General features: G+C 43.6%; 1 protein-coding gene across 1 annotated transcript in view; it reads right to left on the minus strand.

Moving 5' to 3' along the window:
- The window catches only part of VSTM2A (V-set and transmembrane domain containing 2A), a 41,913-nt gene that overhangs the window by 12,398 nt on the left and 12,201 nt on the right, over nt 1-17,314 (minus strand). The window contains exon 4 of the mRNA XM_035135714.2: nt 16,593-16,926. Coding sequence (XP_034991605.1) covers nt 16,593-16,926 — 334 coding nt within the window. The remainder of the gene's footprint in view (nt 1-16,592; nt 16,927-17,314) is intronic.

Here is a 17,314-nt window from a genome sequence, read left to right on the forward strand (position 1 = left end):
ACTAGGTGATGGAAAACACAAGATGAGAGAAGGTTGTTGTGCTCAGGTCCTGTTTTCTTGCTTCTCACACACATCTGGCTGGCCACTGTGGGAACAGGAAGGTGGACTATTTAAGCCACTAGCCTGATCCAGCAGGTTCTTCTTATATTCTTCTTATATTCTTATGGCAAACTATGCTCTTAATATAATTCCCAGGACTGCTAAGTGAGCTTCACAACTGAGCAGAGATGCAAACCAGGGATGGACAGATCCATCAATTTCTGGTCCATGTTAGTTTTGCATGGGTTCATTCATAAGTTGGTTCTGTCCCATTCCCACATTAAGCTGCCATTTTTAAAAAGAACGTGAAAATTCCTATTTAACCACTTAATGCATATTTTATCACAAAATAATATTTAAATGTATATTATATGGGCAAGTATGTTCTTGCTAATATTTTGCAGTTTTATGGGGGGCTATTGGGCTATTGGGGACCCAGGTGGCGCTGTGGGTTAAACCACAGAGTCTAGGGCTTGTTGATCAGAAAGTCGGTGGTTCGAATCCCTGCAACGGGGTGAGCTCCCGTTGCTCAGTTCCAGCTCCTAGCAGTTCAAAAGCACATCAAAGTGCAAGTAGATAAATAGGGACCGCTCCGGCGGGAAGGTAAACGGCGTTTCCGTGCGCTGCTCTGGTTCGCCAGAAGCAGCTTTGTCATGCTGGCCACATGACCCGGAAGCTGTCTGTGGACAAACGCTGGCTCCCTCGGCCTATAGAGCGAGATGAGCGCCGCAACCCCCAGAGTCGGACATGACTGGACCTGATGGTCAGGGGCCCCTTTACCTTTATTGGGTTGTTGTTTTTATTTATATTATGTATTTTGTGGTTTTATATCTTGATTTTATTCTGTGAACCTCCCTGAGACCCCCAGGTATAGAACGGTATGCATATATCAAACAAACAAACAAACAAACAAACAAACAAAAATACACAAACAACACTGGTGCCAAACTACACTGTTATTGAAGGGAGAGGTTTGCCAATTGTGTTATTGAGCTAGATCTGATCCTATAGTTTGCATTGCATAATTCTGAGTGTATGGCTTAGCCACCCCCCCCCCCAATATTGCTCTCTTTGCCTCTCTGTGTGCCAAAGTGTAATGTAAGTGAGACAGCTTCCTATCAAGGCCGAATAAGCTGGCCTTGTCTGGAACACAGAGAAAGGCTTATCAGCGGATGAGCTTGACGCTGGAAGCTGCTATGCTTGACGCATAGTTTTACTGAAGGCTTTGTTGAGTCAGCATGTGTTTATGCACAGGACCAGACACGGATCTTCCTTATATGTACTTGTGACCCCCTTTGTGTTTATGAGAAGGACAGGATACGGATTTTCCTAATATGGATTTGTAACCTGTGACCCCCTTGCGTGCGCACATTTACAGAGGAGGGGGAAAGGAGCCCAAGAAGTGTATAAGAAGCTTTGCAAATTTGTGTTTCTTTACTCTTGTCGTGAGCTGATCACCAAGAGTCTCTTAAATTTAAGTATTAAACTCTTTCTCAGAATGAAACTCAATCCCGGTGTCATTATTGACTGTCTCTGTCCCTGCCTGGGCGCAACTTAAGAACCCTTAGTAGCTAATAAGGCTACATTATTTAAGCCAAATACATGTGTTACTCACTTATGGGGCGTAGATGTGCCACAGCCCATCACTGGCTCCTCCTCCATGTAGTTGTTTGTACAGAAAGCCCAGAAAGTGAGGTGATACTCACTTGTGGGGGCTCTGCATCATCCAAATACCCACACAACCCCATGTCCCAATTGTGTGCAGCTCCTACACATAATAAGCAAAAGCTCACGCATCAGGCTTTCTACTGACGTCTGTGGGCAGCACACTGTTTAAAGAAGAAGACCTGATGTCAGGGGCAAAGCTAAAAGCACAGACCCATCTCACTCTGCAAACAGAGCTTCAGTTGCCATGAGAACTGGGTCTACCACCTACACATGAGTGTTCTAAATGCAGCCACCACAATTGCTAGCATGGCAGTGAAGTGCTGTCACAAGCCGTCAACTGCTCAGCTGGCCCTAGGGATGATAACCTTGTGTGCCAACCACCCCTCTGGTTACATTCGGCCTTGGGCCAAGAATCTGTGTCTCAGCATTCCTGGCAATTGTCAACCCAGTGCATCTCTATCTATGTGGCAACAACCTCTTTCTTTCAAAAGAAAAAAGAAAAGAAAAGAAAAGAAAAAGTGTGACTTGGAACAACATGAGGCCACTTAAAGCTGCTTCCCAGTCCTGTTGATATTGATGGTCTTACAAATAAGAACAAAAGTGACAAGTAATGACGGGAAAGCAAATGCTTTCTGATTTAACATGTAGGAGATTTGCATTGAACCTTCTTAAACTGTGTGAGATTTGTTAAATTCCTCTGGATATTTTCATGAGGAAGTGGATGGAGACCATTTGAGAAAGAGTTCATGAGCAAGCTTATGGCTTATCAAAAATTTGACCATATATATAGCTAGCACCATTGCCTGGACTGCTTACAAGCATTATATCTAATCTTCCATTGACAAATGCAGAGGGAAATACATTCAGTCGGGCTAGCATAAATGCCCTACGTTGGGCTGGGATTATTAGCTTTGTAATATAGTTGACCCTATTATCTAAGATATTTAAATCATAGAACATCGGGGAGCAAACTCTATTTGGAGCTGCCACAATGTTTTGTCTTTCAACATCCTTTAATCTGATTTGGATATTGTGGAAGATATATTGCTCACTTGAATTATACAAGGGCTCCAGCTCAATGCCTATGGATCTAATTTTGTTTTCTAGGAGTTGGTACCATCTAGATTTATAAGAGTCCTTGAGCAGGTCAGAGAGCAGACTTGATGGTGGGCAACGGAAATGGCATCGTAACCAGTATTTTATGGCAATAGTCCAAGCCCAATATTCCATTGTGTGTATGCCTAATTCTGCACACATTGTTTCATATTTAATGGAAGTTGGGAGTCCAAGGATACGTCTCAGGAAACTTGAGTGAATCTTTTCTAAATCTCTATTAAATGCTTGTACCCATATTGGGACCCCATAGAGTATCTGGGATAACACCTTTGCTTGGAAAATTTGGTTGGCCGCAGGGATAAATTGGTTTCCTTTCTGATAATAGAAACGAGCAACAGCTGAGGAGGCACTCTTTGCCTGTTTTATAGCATTTGTACAATGATTTGACCACCCTAAATTGCTCTGGAATAAGATTCCCAGATACCTATACATCTTTACTTGCTGGATTTCTTGTTCTCTTATTTTCCATTTCCCTAGTTTCCAACCTTTGGAGAAAACCAAGATTTTCGTCTTCTCGTAGTTTATGGAAAGTTTGTTAATTTCACAGTAGAGACTCAGGGAAAGTATAAGACGTTTCAAACCCAAGCTTGTTAATGATAGTAGGACTGTGTCATCTGCGTATAATAAAAGAGGAACAGGCTTCTGATTGAGTTTGGGGGCGTGTGATTCTATTTTTTGGAGGTGTTCTGGAAGATCTGATAAAAATAGATTAAATAGAAAGGGGGCAAGAATACACCCTTGTTTTATCCCTTTCGTATTAGGGATATCAGACGAGAGGTGACCTTTAATATTGAGTTTAACTTGACAGATGTTGAAAGAATATAAATTTTGTATTAAAATCAATAGGCGTTGATCAATTCTTAGCTCTACAAGTTTCTTCCACAATTTTGCACGATCAACTGAATCAAAGGCACCATGGAAATCTACAAAAGCTGCTTTTGGGATCTATATTTTTCGACCAAATGTGTAAGTATAAGGCACCTCTGCCTGCCTCATCAGTGGGCTGAGCCTGGGTAGGGCTGGGGGTTATAGTATAAATATATTGCCGTATACTTATACTATAACCCCCAGCCCTACCCAGGCTCAGCCCACTGATGAGGCAGGCAGAGGTGCCCACTTTGGGTAGTGGAAGCCCAAGGGGCAGAGCTCGCCTCACCTCCGCTGCCTGCTCCACCAACTCCACTGGCAGGGGAGAAGCGATGCAGAAGTGGTTTGTGTTTCCCACCACTGATCTAAGTCTCATACTGCAGCCAAAAGATGGGTGGGTGCTATAAAGCTGTATAGAGGCCTGGCTTAGAGGGCAGAGGCTTATTTAGACACAATAGCCTTGCCCCCCTGCAGCACTGGTGCAATGTGCAGCCTGCCATGCATCTAGCATTGCAGCATGCCTCTCTTCCATCCAGGGCACCAGTAAGTCACCCACCACAATCTGCATTGGGCAGCTGAACAGGCTGATAAATGTTGCCATTTCAAAAATCAGTCATAGTCTTTGCATCGTTTTCCCTCCCTGCATCACTATATATTTGCATGCTAATAATAATAATAATAATAATAATAATAATAATAATAATAATAAAACAAGTGGATATTTGAAATTTCCCCAACTCAATAAATAAAGCTGTAAGTTAAGTGTGAAATGTTTACCATCCAATCTGGAAATTCTAAAAGTTACAGTTTTATATTTTGCTTTTCTTAATTGCTTTGATTTTGGCAGGCTTCCTCTATTAAACTTCCTAAGCTGCCAACTGTGAAACACTGTCAGATGCTAATTACCAATGAACTTTGTCAGATAAAAGATGCCATTATATGTCAACTATTAAATATAGTCAAATTTAGTCAAATATATTATACCGGTGGTCTGGGTTCTTGGAAACACATAAGAGGTTTTTCAGTGAGAAGTTCCATAACAATGGTGGAAAAACTTTCCCAAGAGAGGAGGTTTCCCCATCATTCATTTTCTTCTGCAATGCACAGCCACAGGTGACTCTTGGGCAACATTCTTGAAGTGGGCACACTCAGTGTTCATTACCTAAGCAGACACCTTAAAACATTCCGCAGAAATCTCTGAAATGTGTTGCGGTTCTGTGATATATCCTTGTCTATGAGCTATCAGTATTGCAAAATATTATTTTAGAATCTTCAGAGGAAATGAGTGCAGGAAGGGGAAAGTCAATCCAACCAGCTCCTAACCCCCCCCCCCATCTGTTATAGGTAGGTGATGCTGTTAAGGAATGCAGTTAATAGGTTAATTCCATTAAAGAGGAGAGAGCTCATTCCTGAGATGCACCTGGCTGAATCTGGTGACTTCCTTATCAGTGCTACTGGGCAGACTAGGCATGCAACTGTTAAAAGGGATCAGATGACAATGTTGGTGATGGGTCATTGGTCACTATCAGGAAGGAGTGGGTCATTGCAGAACTGTGAAGTTACACGAACTCTTTGAGAAGAGCTCATTTGGGAGGAAGACTTGGACAATTGTCAGACTTCAGGACTCAGGGAATTTTAAGCAGTAGCAGGACTCTGTGCAAATCGACTTAGAACTTGCACATGGACTTTGTTCAGCAAGGATAATTACTGTAGCTTCGACACTGCACACAGAGAAAGCAAAATTCATAGGTGTTGAAGATAAACTCACACACCAACAGAGGCTGTTCACCTATCAACCACCTAATGTCACAGTAGTGTCAGGTGATGGACACCTGCCAATATTTGAAGGAGTGTCACTGTAACTGTAATCAGTTTCCTTTGAAGATGGAATTTCAGTGCTACTTAACACTGGGAGCGCACCTTTAAAGAAGCTTCAAATCTCTGCATAGGGGGAAGTACTCTGTTTATAAACATGGAGTGAAGCAGTTGCCTTCGGTGGCATAATTCTGCAGGGTGGCCCTGGATCTTGCCAAAGGTCACTGCCATGTGACCCCCAGTAAGCGTGACTTAAGGCAGGAGGCATCATCTTCCTGTTTCACCTCACATGGACAGGGCCGGATTTAGGTTTGATGAGGCCCTAAGCTACTGAAGGTAATGGGGCCCTTTATATGTCCAGCTGTCCTATGTCCAGCTGTCCTATGTCCACAAAAAATTGTCACTTTTTTGTTGTTGAATATATGCTGTAGGGTAATTTATCTAAAGCCATTTGCACAACAAAATATGCATTTTTATCAAAGTAATTGTTGAACTGAAATACAATTAAGAAGAAGTATATTAATAGTGAAATACTTTTAATTTTGGGGGGGCCCCCAAGAGAGTGGGGCCCTAAGCTATAGCTCGTTTAGCTTATATGTAATTCCGGCACGGCATATGGCAAATCAGTTAAGGCCTCCCCTGGTTCCCAGTGATCCCCTTGACGACCCTGATAGTTCCTTTGTAGCTGTCTCTACAAGGGCCAACATTAATGCTGAAATCCAGCACCCTCTGAGCTCTGTGAGTGCAGCTTTCTCCCAATTGAAGTGCAGAGTGTTTGAGGACCGGGACATTCTCAGGGGAACCAAAATGCTTGTTTACAAAGCTATTTTACTACCAACCTTACTGCATGCTTGTGAAACATGGACCACTTCTAAACGCCAGCTCCAACTCCTCAAAAGATTCCATCAATGGTGTCTCAGAAAATTTCACACATCACTTGGGAAGACAGGCAAACTAATAACAGTGTACTGGGAGAAGCAAAGATCACCAGTGTTGTAGCAATGATTCTTCAACATCAACTTCATTGGGCTGGTCATGTTGTGTGGGTGCCTGATCCTCGACTTCCAAAGCAACTACTCTATTCCAAACTTAAAAATGGAAAGCATAATACTGGTGGTCAACAAAAGAGCTTTAAAGACTGCCTCAAGGCAAATCTTTTAAAATGTGGTATAAACACTGACAACTGGAAAACACTGGCCTGCGAGTGCTCCAGTTGGAGAACAGCCTTTACCAAAGGTGTCATGGGCTTTGAAGACACTTGAACTCAGGACGCAAGGGAGAAACGTGCTAAGAGAAAGGCACGCTTGGCAAATCCACACCGTGATCAACTCCCACCTGGAAACCAATATCCTCACTGTGGAAGGACCTGTGGATCCAGAATCAGCCTCCACAGTCACTTAAGGACTCATTGTTAAAACTGTGTTTATGGAAGACAATCTTACTTGACTACAAGTGATCGCCAAAGAAGAAGAGTTGCCAGACACATGTGTGAATTCTTTTTTTTGGGGGGGGGGAATTGAGATCCCCCACCTGCAGTCTAGATGTTCCTCACCCCTGTTTAATGCCTAACATCTATTGAGTTTGGTGGGGCAAGTTGTAAAGGAAATCTGGATAATAACTGATATCAAAATGTGAAGTGAAAATTTTTGTGTCCTTCACTTGCTGAAAAGACAGCACAGTGATGGAAGCCTCAGCACTCTAGATACAAGCACAGTCATTTCCCTTTGTCACAGTAGCCTGGAGGTAAAAATGAAATAGGCTCACTATCTTTTGTCAGTTCTCTGACAGAAAGCACCTAGAGTAAGTTCAAACAAAACAAAGAAAGCCAGGTTTTGTCTTAATCTCTCCAAGAGAACTGGAATGGGACAAGAGAATGAGATAGGAGCCTTTGAATGCACTGTAATTACATCCAGAGGTGGGATTCTGCTGAAATCTGTGTGGCTGTTTGAGTTCAGTTGTCAATCTTTTCCCCAGCGCTTTCCAGGCATGAGGTGAAAATAAACAGTGTATCCCCTTTCCCCAGTCATCTGAATGAAAGGCTGGTGTGGGCACAACTCTCAGCTCGCTCTGGCCTGGGGGCCAGATCCAGCCCAATCGCCTTCTAAATCTGACCCACTGACGGTCTGGGAATCAGCATGTTTTTACATGAGTAGAATGCGTCCTTTTATTTAAAATGCATCTCTGGGTTATTTGTGGGGCATAGGAATTTGTCATTTTTTCCTTCAAAATATAGTCCGGCCCCTGACGAGGTCTGAGGGACGGTGGACCGACCCCCTGCTGAAAAAGTTTTCTGACCCCTGCTCTTGAGGGTGAGGCAGGGCATGGAGCGATGTGCAGCATGCCATATGGCCCTGACTCCTGCTGAGACCATGGCCACAGAGGCTCTTACTCGAGAGCAGGGAAGAGATCTTTATTGAGGCACAGGAGAGACACAGCTTCAGTAGCAGCTAGGGCAGGCATAGGCAAACTCGGCCCTCCAAATGTTTTGAGACTACAACTCCTATCATCCTTGACCACTGGTCCTGTTAGTTAGGGATGGTAGGAGTTGTAGTCCTAAAACGTCTGGAGGGCAAGATGTGATGATAAAATGGGCAAAAGATTTTGGGTATAATATTGAATATGATGCGTGGTTGAAATTATGGAATCAAACATTGAAATTTACTGCATGTACTGCCCTGAAAGAGAATGTTTTGAAGATGATGTATAGATGGTATTTAACACCAGTAAAATTGGCTAAGATGTATAGGATGAGTAGTAAAACATGCTGGAAATGTAAAGAGAAGGATGGTGAATTTTATCATATGTGGTGGACATGCGAAAAAATTAAAAGATTTTGGGAAATGATATATAATGAACTGAAAAAGATTTTTAAATACACCTCCCCCCCCAAAAAAAAAACAGAGGCTTTTTTTATTAGGACTTGTAGGACAGGAGATAGTAAAAGGAGACCAAGTATTATTTATGTATGCAACAACCGCAGCTAGGACTTTGTTAGCCCAAAAATGGAAAACTCATGAGTTACCGACGATTGAAGAGTGGCAGACGAAAATGATGGACTATGCGGAACTAGCAAGACTGACTAGCAGGATCCCAAACCAGGAAGAGTCAAAGTTCCAAAAGGACTGGAGTAAATTTGTGGACTATATGGAGAAGAACTGTAGAAGTCTAAAGACACTTGCAGGACTGAAATAAATCCTACAAACTGACTTTAAGTAGAAGGAATATAGGAACTGTCAGATAGGAGTGGACAAGAAAACCGAATGAGGGGAAGGAGGGAAGTCAAAGCTCGGCAGAGCAAAGTAAATTGTAATAATTGATTAGATGTTAAAAAGAGGAAATTTTGTGTTTATTATGTGTTGTTGTTGTGTGTGGTTGAATGTTTTGTTTTTGTTTAATGTGTTCAATTGGAAAATTTAATAAATTGTTTTTCATAATAATAATAATAATAATAATAATAATAATAATAATAATAATATGTCTGGAGGGCTGGATTTGCCTATGTCTGAGCTAGGGTGTCACAGCAGCCTTTATGCTCAGGCTCGATGAAAGAAGAGAGTGGTCTGGCTAGAAGCAGTGCTTCTGCCCTATGAAGTCCAAGCTCGGCGAAAGGAATTTGCAACTATGCAGAAACAACAGAGGTGTCCCAATTGGTTGGCATGCCCACCTGCCAAGCTCCTAAAGATGGGACAAGGTGGGCTTACCTGTGAAACTCTCGTGTCTTGTAAGACTGTGAAGCTTTCAGGTGCTCATTGCATTGGGGGGGGGATCCCTTCCTAGAGTACTGCTGGGTCCTGGGCAACTAGGATGTGCCCTCCCCTTCTGACTCAGGTTCCTCGACCCTGAATGGTTGCTTGATGCTCTTCCTGGATTCCAGGGAGTCTTGTTTCCCACATCCATAGCAGCTATATGCTTCTCCAGTCTCTGCCCCCCCCGGGCCATGTTATCCTCCTGTTCCTCCTCCTCCATCTCAGCCTGCCACTTGATGCCTGAGCCCGGTGGCACCTATAGAATCACAGAATTGGAAAGGACCTTAAGGGTCATCGAGTCGAACCCCCTGGAATGCTGGAATCTCAAGTAAAGCATTGCTGACAGATGGGCTTAGAATCCTCTGCTTAGAAACCTCCAAGAAAGGCTCCTCATGTCGTAGAAGTGGTAGTATAAGTAGCACTGCTCGCTTAGGGACTAATTAGGGATGCTTTGCTTGCCCTCTGGGTTGGCATATGGTGTGTTCCTCTCTCCTCACCAATTTCTCTTTACTGCACCTGGGAGAAATGATTGCAGTAAAGGACCCCTGGATGGTTAAGTCCAGTCAAAGGTGACTATGGGGTGCAGCACTCATCTCGCTTCAGGCAGAGGGAGCCCTTCATTTGCAAATTCATGCAGCAGACAACTTACACCTGTTGCTACTCCAGGTCTTCTCTAATCCTAGACTACTGCAATCTTCTCTGCTGTGCCCTTTCGTTGTCTCTTGTGGGTCTCCTGACATCTTTCCAGAATTCTGCTGTCAAAATCTTTCAGCTCTCCCATGTTCTGATCATGTGACACCTCTCATTAAATCCCCACATTGGTATCCTCTCCACTCCCAGATCTGGCAAAACTGCCTGCCCTTGCCTTCAAAGTCCACCATGGTCTTCTTTCTCCCCCCACTTCATCTCTCTGCTCTGATACCCTAATCCAGGGGCCCCAAACTAAGGCCCGGGGGCCGGATGCGGCCCAATCGCTTTCTAAAGCTGGCCCGCGGACGGTCCGGGAATCAGCATGGTTTTACATGAGTAGAATGTGTCCTTAAAAAAAAAAAAATGCATCTCTGGGTTATTTGTAGGGCATAGGAATTCGTTCATATATTTTTTTCAAAATATAGTCCAGCCCCCCACAAGGTCTAAGGGACCATGGACCTGCCCCCTGATGAAAAAGTTTGCTGACCCCTGCCCTAATATATCCCTTTGCTTTTCCCAACTCCACTGCTGACCATCATGGCAGTCTGTAGTTCCCTCAGAAGACCTCATCCTTCCACCTCTGCTACCTCATCTTCTCGGAACCACCTTTGAAAACACCTGCATGATGCCACTTCTCTCACTTCATTCAAATCCCTCTTGGAAACTACCTTTCCACATGAGGCCTTTGACACAACCTCTACCTCCCTTGCCTTGCTGCAAACCGTGTGCAATTATACCTTAGCACATGCTGCTGAAACAACCATGCACTTTCCATACCCTCTCTTCCTCTCTTGCCTCTTGTTGAAATTTAGAGATTGCAAGCTCTCAAGGGCAAGGATTGGCTCTTCTCCTCTATAAAGTGTCACACACACTGATGCACGCTATATAAATAAATATGAACAACATAAAATCACTGTTTCATAGACATAAGAATTCAGGAACTGAGTTTTAGCAAGAATATATATTCCTTCCTTTTCCTCTGGCAGGGCCAGTATCGAGGCTTGGCATGTTTTAAGCCCACTACCAGGAGCCAAGCGGGTTGCAGGTGGCCCTGCGGGTTAAACCACAGAGCCTAGGGCTTGCTGATCAGAAGGTGGGTGGTTCGAATCCCTGCAACAGGGTGAGCTCCCGTTGCTCAGTCCCAGCTCCTGCCAAGCTAGCAGTTCGAAAGCACGTCAAAGTGCAAGTAGATAAATAGGTACCGCTCCAAGCGGGAAGGTAAATGGTGTTTCTGTGCACTGCTCTGGTTCGCCAGAAGTGGCTTTGTCATGCTGGCCACATGACCTGGAAGCTGTACGTCAGCTCCCTTGGACAATAACGTGAGATGAGCACCGCAACCCCAGAGTCAGACACGACTGGACCTAATGGTCAGGGGTCCCTTTACCTTTACAGGAACCAACATAGGAAATGCTGCAGCGAGGATGTAGATTCATTGAGGGAGCAGGATCATGGAGGGTGATCAAAGACCTTCTAAAAGCTGGAATCAACATTCTCTCTCTCTCTCTCTCTCTCTCTCTCTCTCTCTCTCTCTCTCTCTCTCTCTCTCTCTGTGTGTGTGTGTGTGTGTGTGTAGCAGTGGGAAAAGCAGAGGCAAGAGCTATCAATGGGTAGTAGCCAGTGTAGTCGTATGGACCCTCCATTTACAGTAGCAGCACACCAGATACTGGGGACAAACAGTGCAGAATGACTGCTGTATGTTTACTAAGGCCCTAAGGTTTGGTTTGTTGGCCAACTCCATTTGCTGTAAGCCAGCTAAATAAAATAGAAGAGGTGGTAACTCTGAACTGCCTGCCCATTTGGATTAGGTTTTCCTTTAGAATGAAATGTACTTTGTGATGATGCTACATTTTATTAAAGCTGAGTCAAAACTACGGTACTTGGCTTTTCATAAATATTTTCCACCAAATCTTTTTTTTTTAAAAAAAAACTTCTTAAGCTAAGATATATTCAGTGCAGCCCTGTATTTTACCCCCCTCTGCCCAACACCCAAACAAAGCATTTTTTAGTTCACAGTTGAGTAACTATTTGTAGAAATGCATTATTATGTATATTCTGCCTCTTTATGCAACAGGCTTACAAGGCCCACAACTCAAAATACTACACAACTGAATAGTTCTCCTTTACAAGTCCCACGGAAACATAAGGTAGCTACACAAAATCTTAAATAAAGGCTAAGGGAGAGGGGGGGGGAATCTAAAAGTTAGTGCCAGGTAAAGAATAAAAATTGCTGATGAAACAAGCTTTCATCTGGAAAAGTGCAAAGAATTATGAGTGAATATTTATGAAACAGGAGGGAGAAATCTCCCTTATTACTAATTGTTAATCTCTCCGTCAGGGACTGGAAACCTCCAGTCTGCAGGCAAATCTTGGTGCACCATCTTCCAAAACCACACCTACCTGTCAATCATCTGATCTCACTAAGTGACATCAGCTGATGGGTGGGGTTCAATCCTGCTGGGTCCTGCTTTGCCAGTAGACCCCTGCAGAGAACAAGATTGAACCCTCTGCTCATCGACTGATGAGCGGAAAGTTCAATTGTGCCTCTTCAACAGGACATTTCTAGTAGAGAACAGGCTGGCAAAGCAGACCTCTCTGGCTGCCCTGCAGGTCAACTTTGGTAGGTGGGTGATGCCACCCCCATACCAATCACCTGACATCATTGTCACATCAAATGACTGACAGGTGGATGGTCCTGCCCTTGTGTCAAAATTGGCCCTCAGAAGACCAAGACCTGGTCCACCCTACTCTGATCATAGTTCTCAGTTCTCTTTAAGCTCAAAACAAGATCCTCCACAGTTGCCTCATTTTTGTTCACTCAAAATTCAAGACAATTCTATCCGATATTATGAGTAAAATGAGAAATCTTCATTTACATGAATTTTGTGTTCCATTGCTGTATTTTGAGAACTGTATTTGTTAGATGTGCTCATAGGAAATGCCAGATGGAACTCTGAATTTTGCTCTATAGTAATAACGCTTGAGACCTGCCTGAACGATGCTGAGTCTCACAAACAGTCCCCTTCAGCGAGGAGCGTCACAAATTCATGTGCTTGAGGGGGAACCAAAAGATCAGTGAGTTAAATGATCTACTGCAATGCGTCACCGTCCACATGTCAGGCTAAACCCCTCCGTCTAGACTACAATGCTGCTGAGAAAGCTTGCACAAAACAGTGAATCACTTTGAAACCCGCCAGTAAAAAAACAACACCAAGCCACATACTTCAAGGGGAAGATAAGCCTTAATCATTTGTCGATACAACATGCAAAGCTTCTACATGACCAACTATATGAATGGCAACATTGAGCGTACACACTTTATAATGTGGGTGCCCTTTGTGGGATCGCATGCGGGTGCTACCGTTCCCAGGGAGCTTACTGGGAAACCGGGGCTGGCTTGCCTCTCAGTGTTAATTTTTGGAGGTTCACGCCCAGCCTCAGTAATAATGTTTCTTGCGGGGAGGTGGGGCCAGCCCCATTTATAAATAGGGGGTGAAGCCGACAATAGCCAGGCAGTCAGCTCTGGAGATTCACCCTCCCCACCCTCCCTTTATTTCTTTTTTGCAGGTTAACTTTTTTTCCCCTGTTTAGCGGGCGCTGCTGCGGTCTTTGACTGATTGCTATTGAAGGACTGGGAAGAAATTTTCCTGCATTGGTAGGTTTTTGTCTTCCCCGTAGCAATTCGTCACAACTTTGGCAGTTTAAGGCTTTCGGTGGAATACTTTAGCATTTTCGTCCCTATATGGGGGGGGGGGCTGTGAAGTGGTGACTCACTCCCCTGCTGCAGCAATTCCAGGGTCCCCTCTTAAATGGGTTATATAATGGGTGTCACTGGCCATACACTGAAAGGTCGTCAGTGAGCTACCCTGCGTGCGGAGATATGGGCTGGGCTGCCTGCTACACTTATGTTTCGCAGAGCACCCCCATATCCCATTTTCCCTAGTGAGCTCCAGTTCTCCCTGGCTGGGGGGCTGGGAGAAATACATGCCTAAGGCCTAAGCCAAGGTCTTCCTACATTAGGAAGTTTAATAAAGTTGTGGCCTAATTTTAATTCCATATACAGTGGAACCTCGGTTTATGAACACCTCGGTTTACGAATTTTCGGTTTACGAACGCTGCGGACCCCTCTGGAACGGATTAATTCACTTTCCATTACTTTCAATGGGAAAGTCCGCTTCAGTTTATGAATGCTTCAGTTTATGAACAGACTTCCGGAACCAATTACACCCATGCTTCGGGTTAAGTACGCTTCAGGTTGAGTACTCCACGGACCCGTCTGGAATGGATTAATCCACTTTCCATTACTTTCAATGGGAAAGTTCGCTTCAGTTTATGAGCGCTTCAGTTTATGAACAGACTTCCGGAACCAATTGTGTTCATGAACCGAGGTACCACTGTAATGTTGTCAGAGTCTTTATTCCTTATGATCCCTGGGGGCTGGGGCTGTCGCCGCCTGGCCACGCAAAGACCTTGACTATGATCATAAGCCACCTGCTCCTAAAGGGGTTCAAGATGGTGCCATTTATTATTTGCTTTGTCTATTCCCTTGCTTTCCACTTCCTTCTGCTTTATTATTATTGCTGCAACTATTTACATTTAGAGGCCCACCCACAGTTTCTATGTATGTTGCTCTGTTCGGTGTCATAATATAAGTATTGCCCAGCTGTGAATATTGGAGGATATTTGCTGAATCACCATCTAACCTGCTTTCCTGAGCTGCAGGAAAATGTTGGCAAATCAAAGTATTTAATTTCGCTTGTTCAAAAGAATTCTTATGATGAGTCACCTTGCTATGTATCCACACCAATAGTTACAAACAGTGAGAAAAAAATCTGTATATATTCGATTACGCCATAAGCCCTCGGTGCTCTCTTGTCAAATGGAAACCATTTGCAGTCTCTAGCAGTGTCCTTGCAACTTGTCACCACCAGTGGGAGCACAGAATACAAGTATACAAAAGTGGTGTTTCTGCCATGTAGCCTTGTATCAAGGAGACATTTAAGGCATTCATAGGCATTCATAGAATCATACATGTCCTTAAAGCAAGACATAGTCCTCGGCACTATAGTGAATTTGATCTGCTTGGAGAAAATAACCAAAATAATATTTAACTTGCACATTTGTCTTATCAGAACATGTATTGCCGCTGGGGTGTTTTACAATGTTGGAGAGAGAGGGAAAATGCTTGTTTTCATCAATCCACAGCAGAGTCTTTTTATATTTTTCCCTTCTGTTGCTAGGTTTCCTCTTAAATTCCATCTGACCGCAGGGCAGCACACCAGCAAATGTACTGCTGTGTACATTCACATCTTGTCTGTTCATTCAACACTATGAAAATCTACATTTCAGTTCCCATATGCCTAAAAATGAGGCATTGCCGTGATCAGTGCTACTGTCGTCATTGTTAGTTATCTCTATCATCTTACTGTACTTATAATAATTATGTAAGATGGGTCAATATTATTATCCCCAGTGAGAAAGTGTAGCCTACTTTAAAAGGCCACCTAGCTTGTTCATGCCAAAGGCATCATAATTCATCACTCAGTTTCTTAGTCGTAAAGCTACCCCAACTCTCCACACTCAGTCAGAAATCTGGGAGAACTGTGGAGTGGTCAAATTCTCCTCACCATTTGGCAGAATGACACAAGGCTGGCTTAACTAGTGGTTTCATGCAGGTAAGCAGACAGGATGTCTGCATTAATCCAATGCCCAAAACTGAGGAATTACATCCAAAGGTGATGAGGGAATTCATATTTATATTTGGAAGAGTGCTACATTCCAAGATATAAAGGCCTTCATGGTTTCCCTCTCTCTCTTTTTCTCCATTTGATGTTCATTTGATAGCATTTAACTCTAAATGCTTGTTTACTATCAATAAGCAAGTATTTAGACAAAACCATCCCTACTTATAGACCAGGCATCCCCAAACTTCGGCAATCCAAATGTTTTGGACTACAATTCCCATCTTCCCCAACCACTGGTCCTGTTAGCTAGGGATCATGGTATTTGTAGGCCAAAACATCTGGAGGGCCAAAGTCTGGGGATGCCTGTTATAGACCACTATGACAAATTCAGCCCCCCAGCCAGGTGTGATGGTCCACCAGGACTAAACCTCCTTGGTTTTGTTGCCTTCAAAAACAAGGAGACTGGACAAGCAGTAGGCAGGACACAGCACATAGCTGGCAGATTGCAGTCTAGTGAGTCACACAATGTGCAGCTTAGGCCTACAGAGACACAAAGTCAACTGAGACAAAGGAAAGAAAGAAAGGTGGTGGGAGGAATAATAGTAACGTTTTATAGCACCTTTGAATAAAACTCCTCTTGCTTTGGACCTTGATATTTATTTATATTTTCTATTAAAACCTTTGCTTAGGTCATTGAGATGCACTATCTTGCAATTTCTTTGAATTAGACCTACATAATTTGTGACTGATCAAGCCATACATTGAGGCCTTCCATAGTCAGGAGTACGAAAGTATGGATTTTTGTACAATGTGTTTTCCTAACTGTGTTTCAGGTGTAAGAAAGTGCATATCATGTTTTTGTCCAGTAAACGGCCTTTCCCTCCTCCTTTTTTTAAAAAAAAAAAAAAAAACCATATTGCAAAGTCATCAGCAACAAAATCCCTCAAGTGCTCAAAATAGTTACGCATACCTGATTGTGGACTTTGTTTGGGGATTTTGGCATCTGCTGGAGGGCTGGAGGTGGGGCGCATACGCTGGCTGGCAGAGTTATGGATGCTACTGGGGATGGCTGCTGAGATGTTTTTACGAGGTTTATCCTGTAGCCACATTGGGGAAGCTTCAAAGGCCTGCATTCGTCGGGTGTGGCTGTTTGCATTCACCTTGAGATAGGCCTGGACTTTGTATTCCTGGAGGTCTCCATAATTGGCATCGATCACTCTGCACTCATACAACCCTTCATCCTTTTTCCTGACTTTGGAGATCTGCAGTTTGTGGGAGATGTCGTTCCCTTGTACTTTCACTGTCTGCAAAATTTCCAGAAACAACATATCACGTTAGACATTGCCACCAGCAGGTCTTCCAACCATCATCTAGAGAAGGAGCATCTGCAGGAGTGGTGATTCCCTTCTCTCTATCAGAAACAATCCTATTCTGGCTTCCAGTTGCCCCAGGACTGTAGAAATGAAGGGAAAGCAAACTCTGCCCCCCACCAATTGCCTAGAGAACCAAGAGTTGTTGGGTTCTGCATGTGTTGGAGTTGAGTAACTATCCTGCAGAGGGGTGGGGATTCTATTTTCTGGCGAATTTTTTTTTTAAGTACCTCTAGATACCTCAAGTACCTCTCCTCCCCAGGAGAACATTTGGAAAAATGGTCCCTCCCATTTCACCATCCATGCATGCTGGGTGCAACTC

The sequence above is a fragment of the Zootoca vivipara genome, chromosome 13 (genome assembly GCF_963506605.1).
Source record: "Zootoca vivipara chromosome 13, rZooViv1.1, whole genome shotgun sequence".
In the NCBI taxonomy this organism is placed as follows: Eukaryota; Metazoa; Chordata; class Lepidosauria; order Squamata; family Lacertidae; genus Zootoca; species Zootoca vivipara.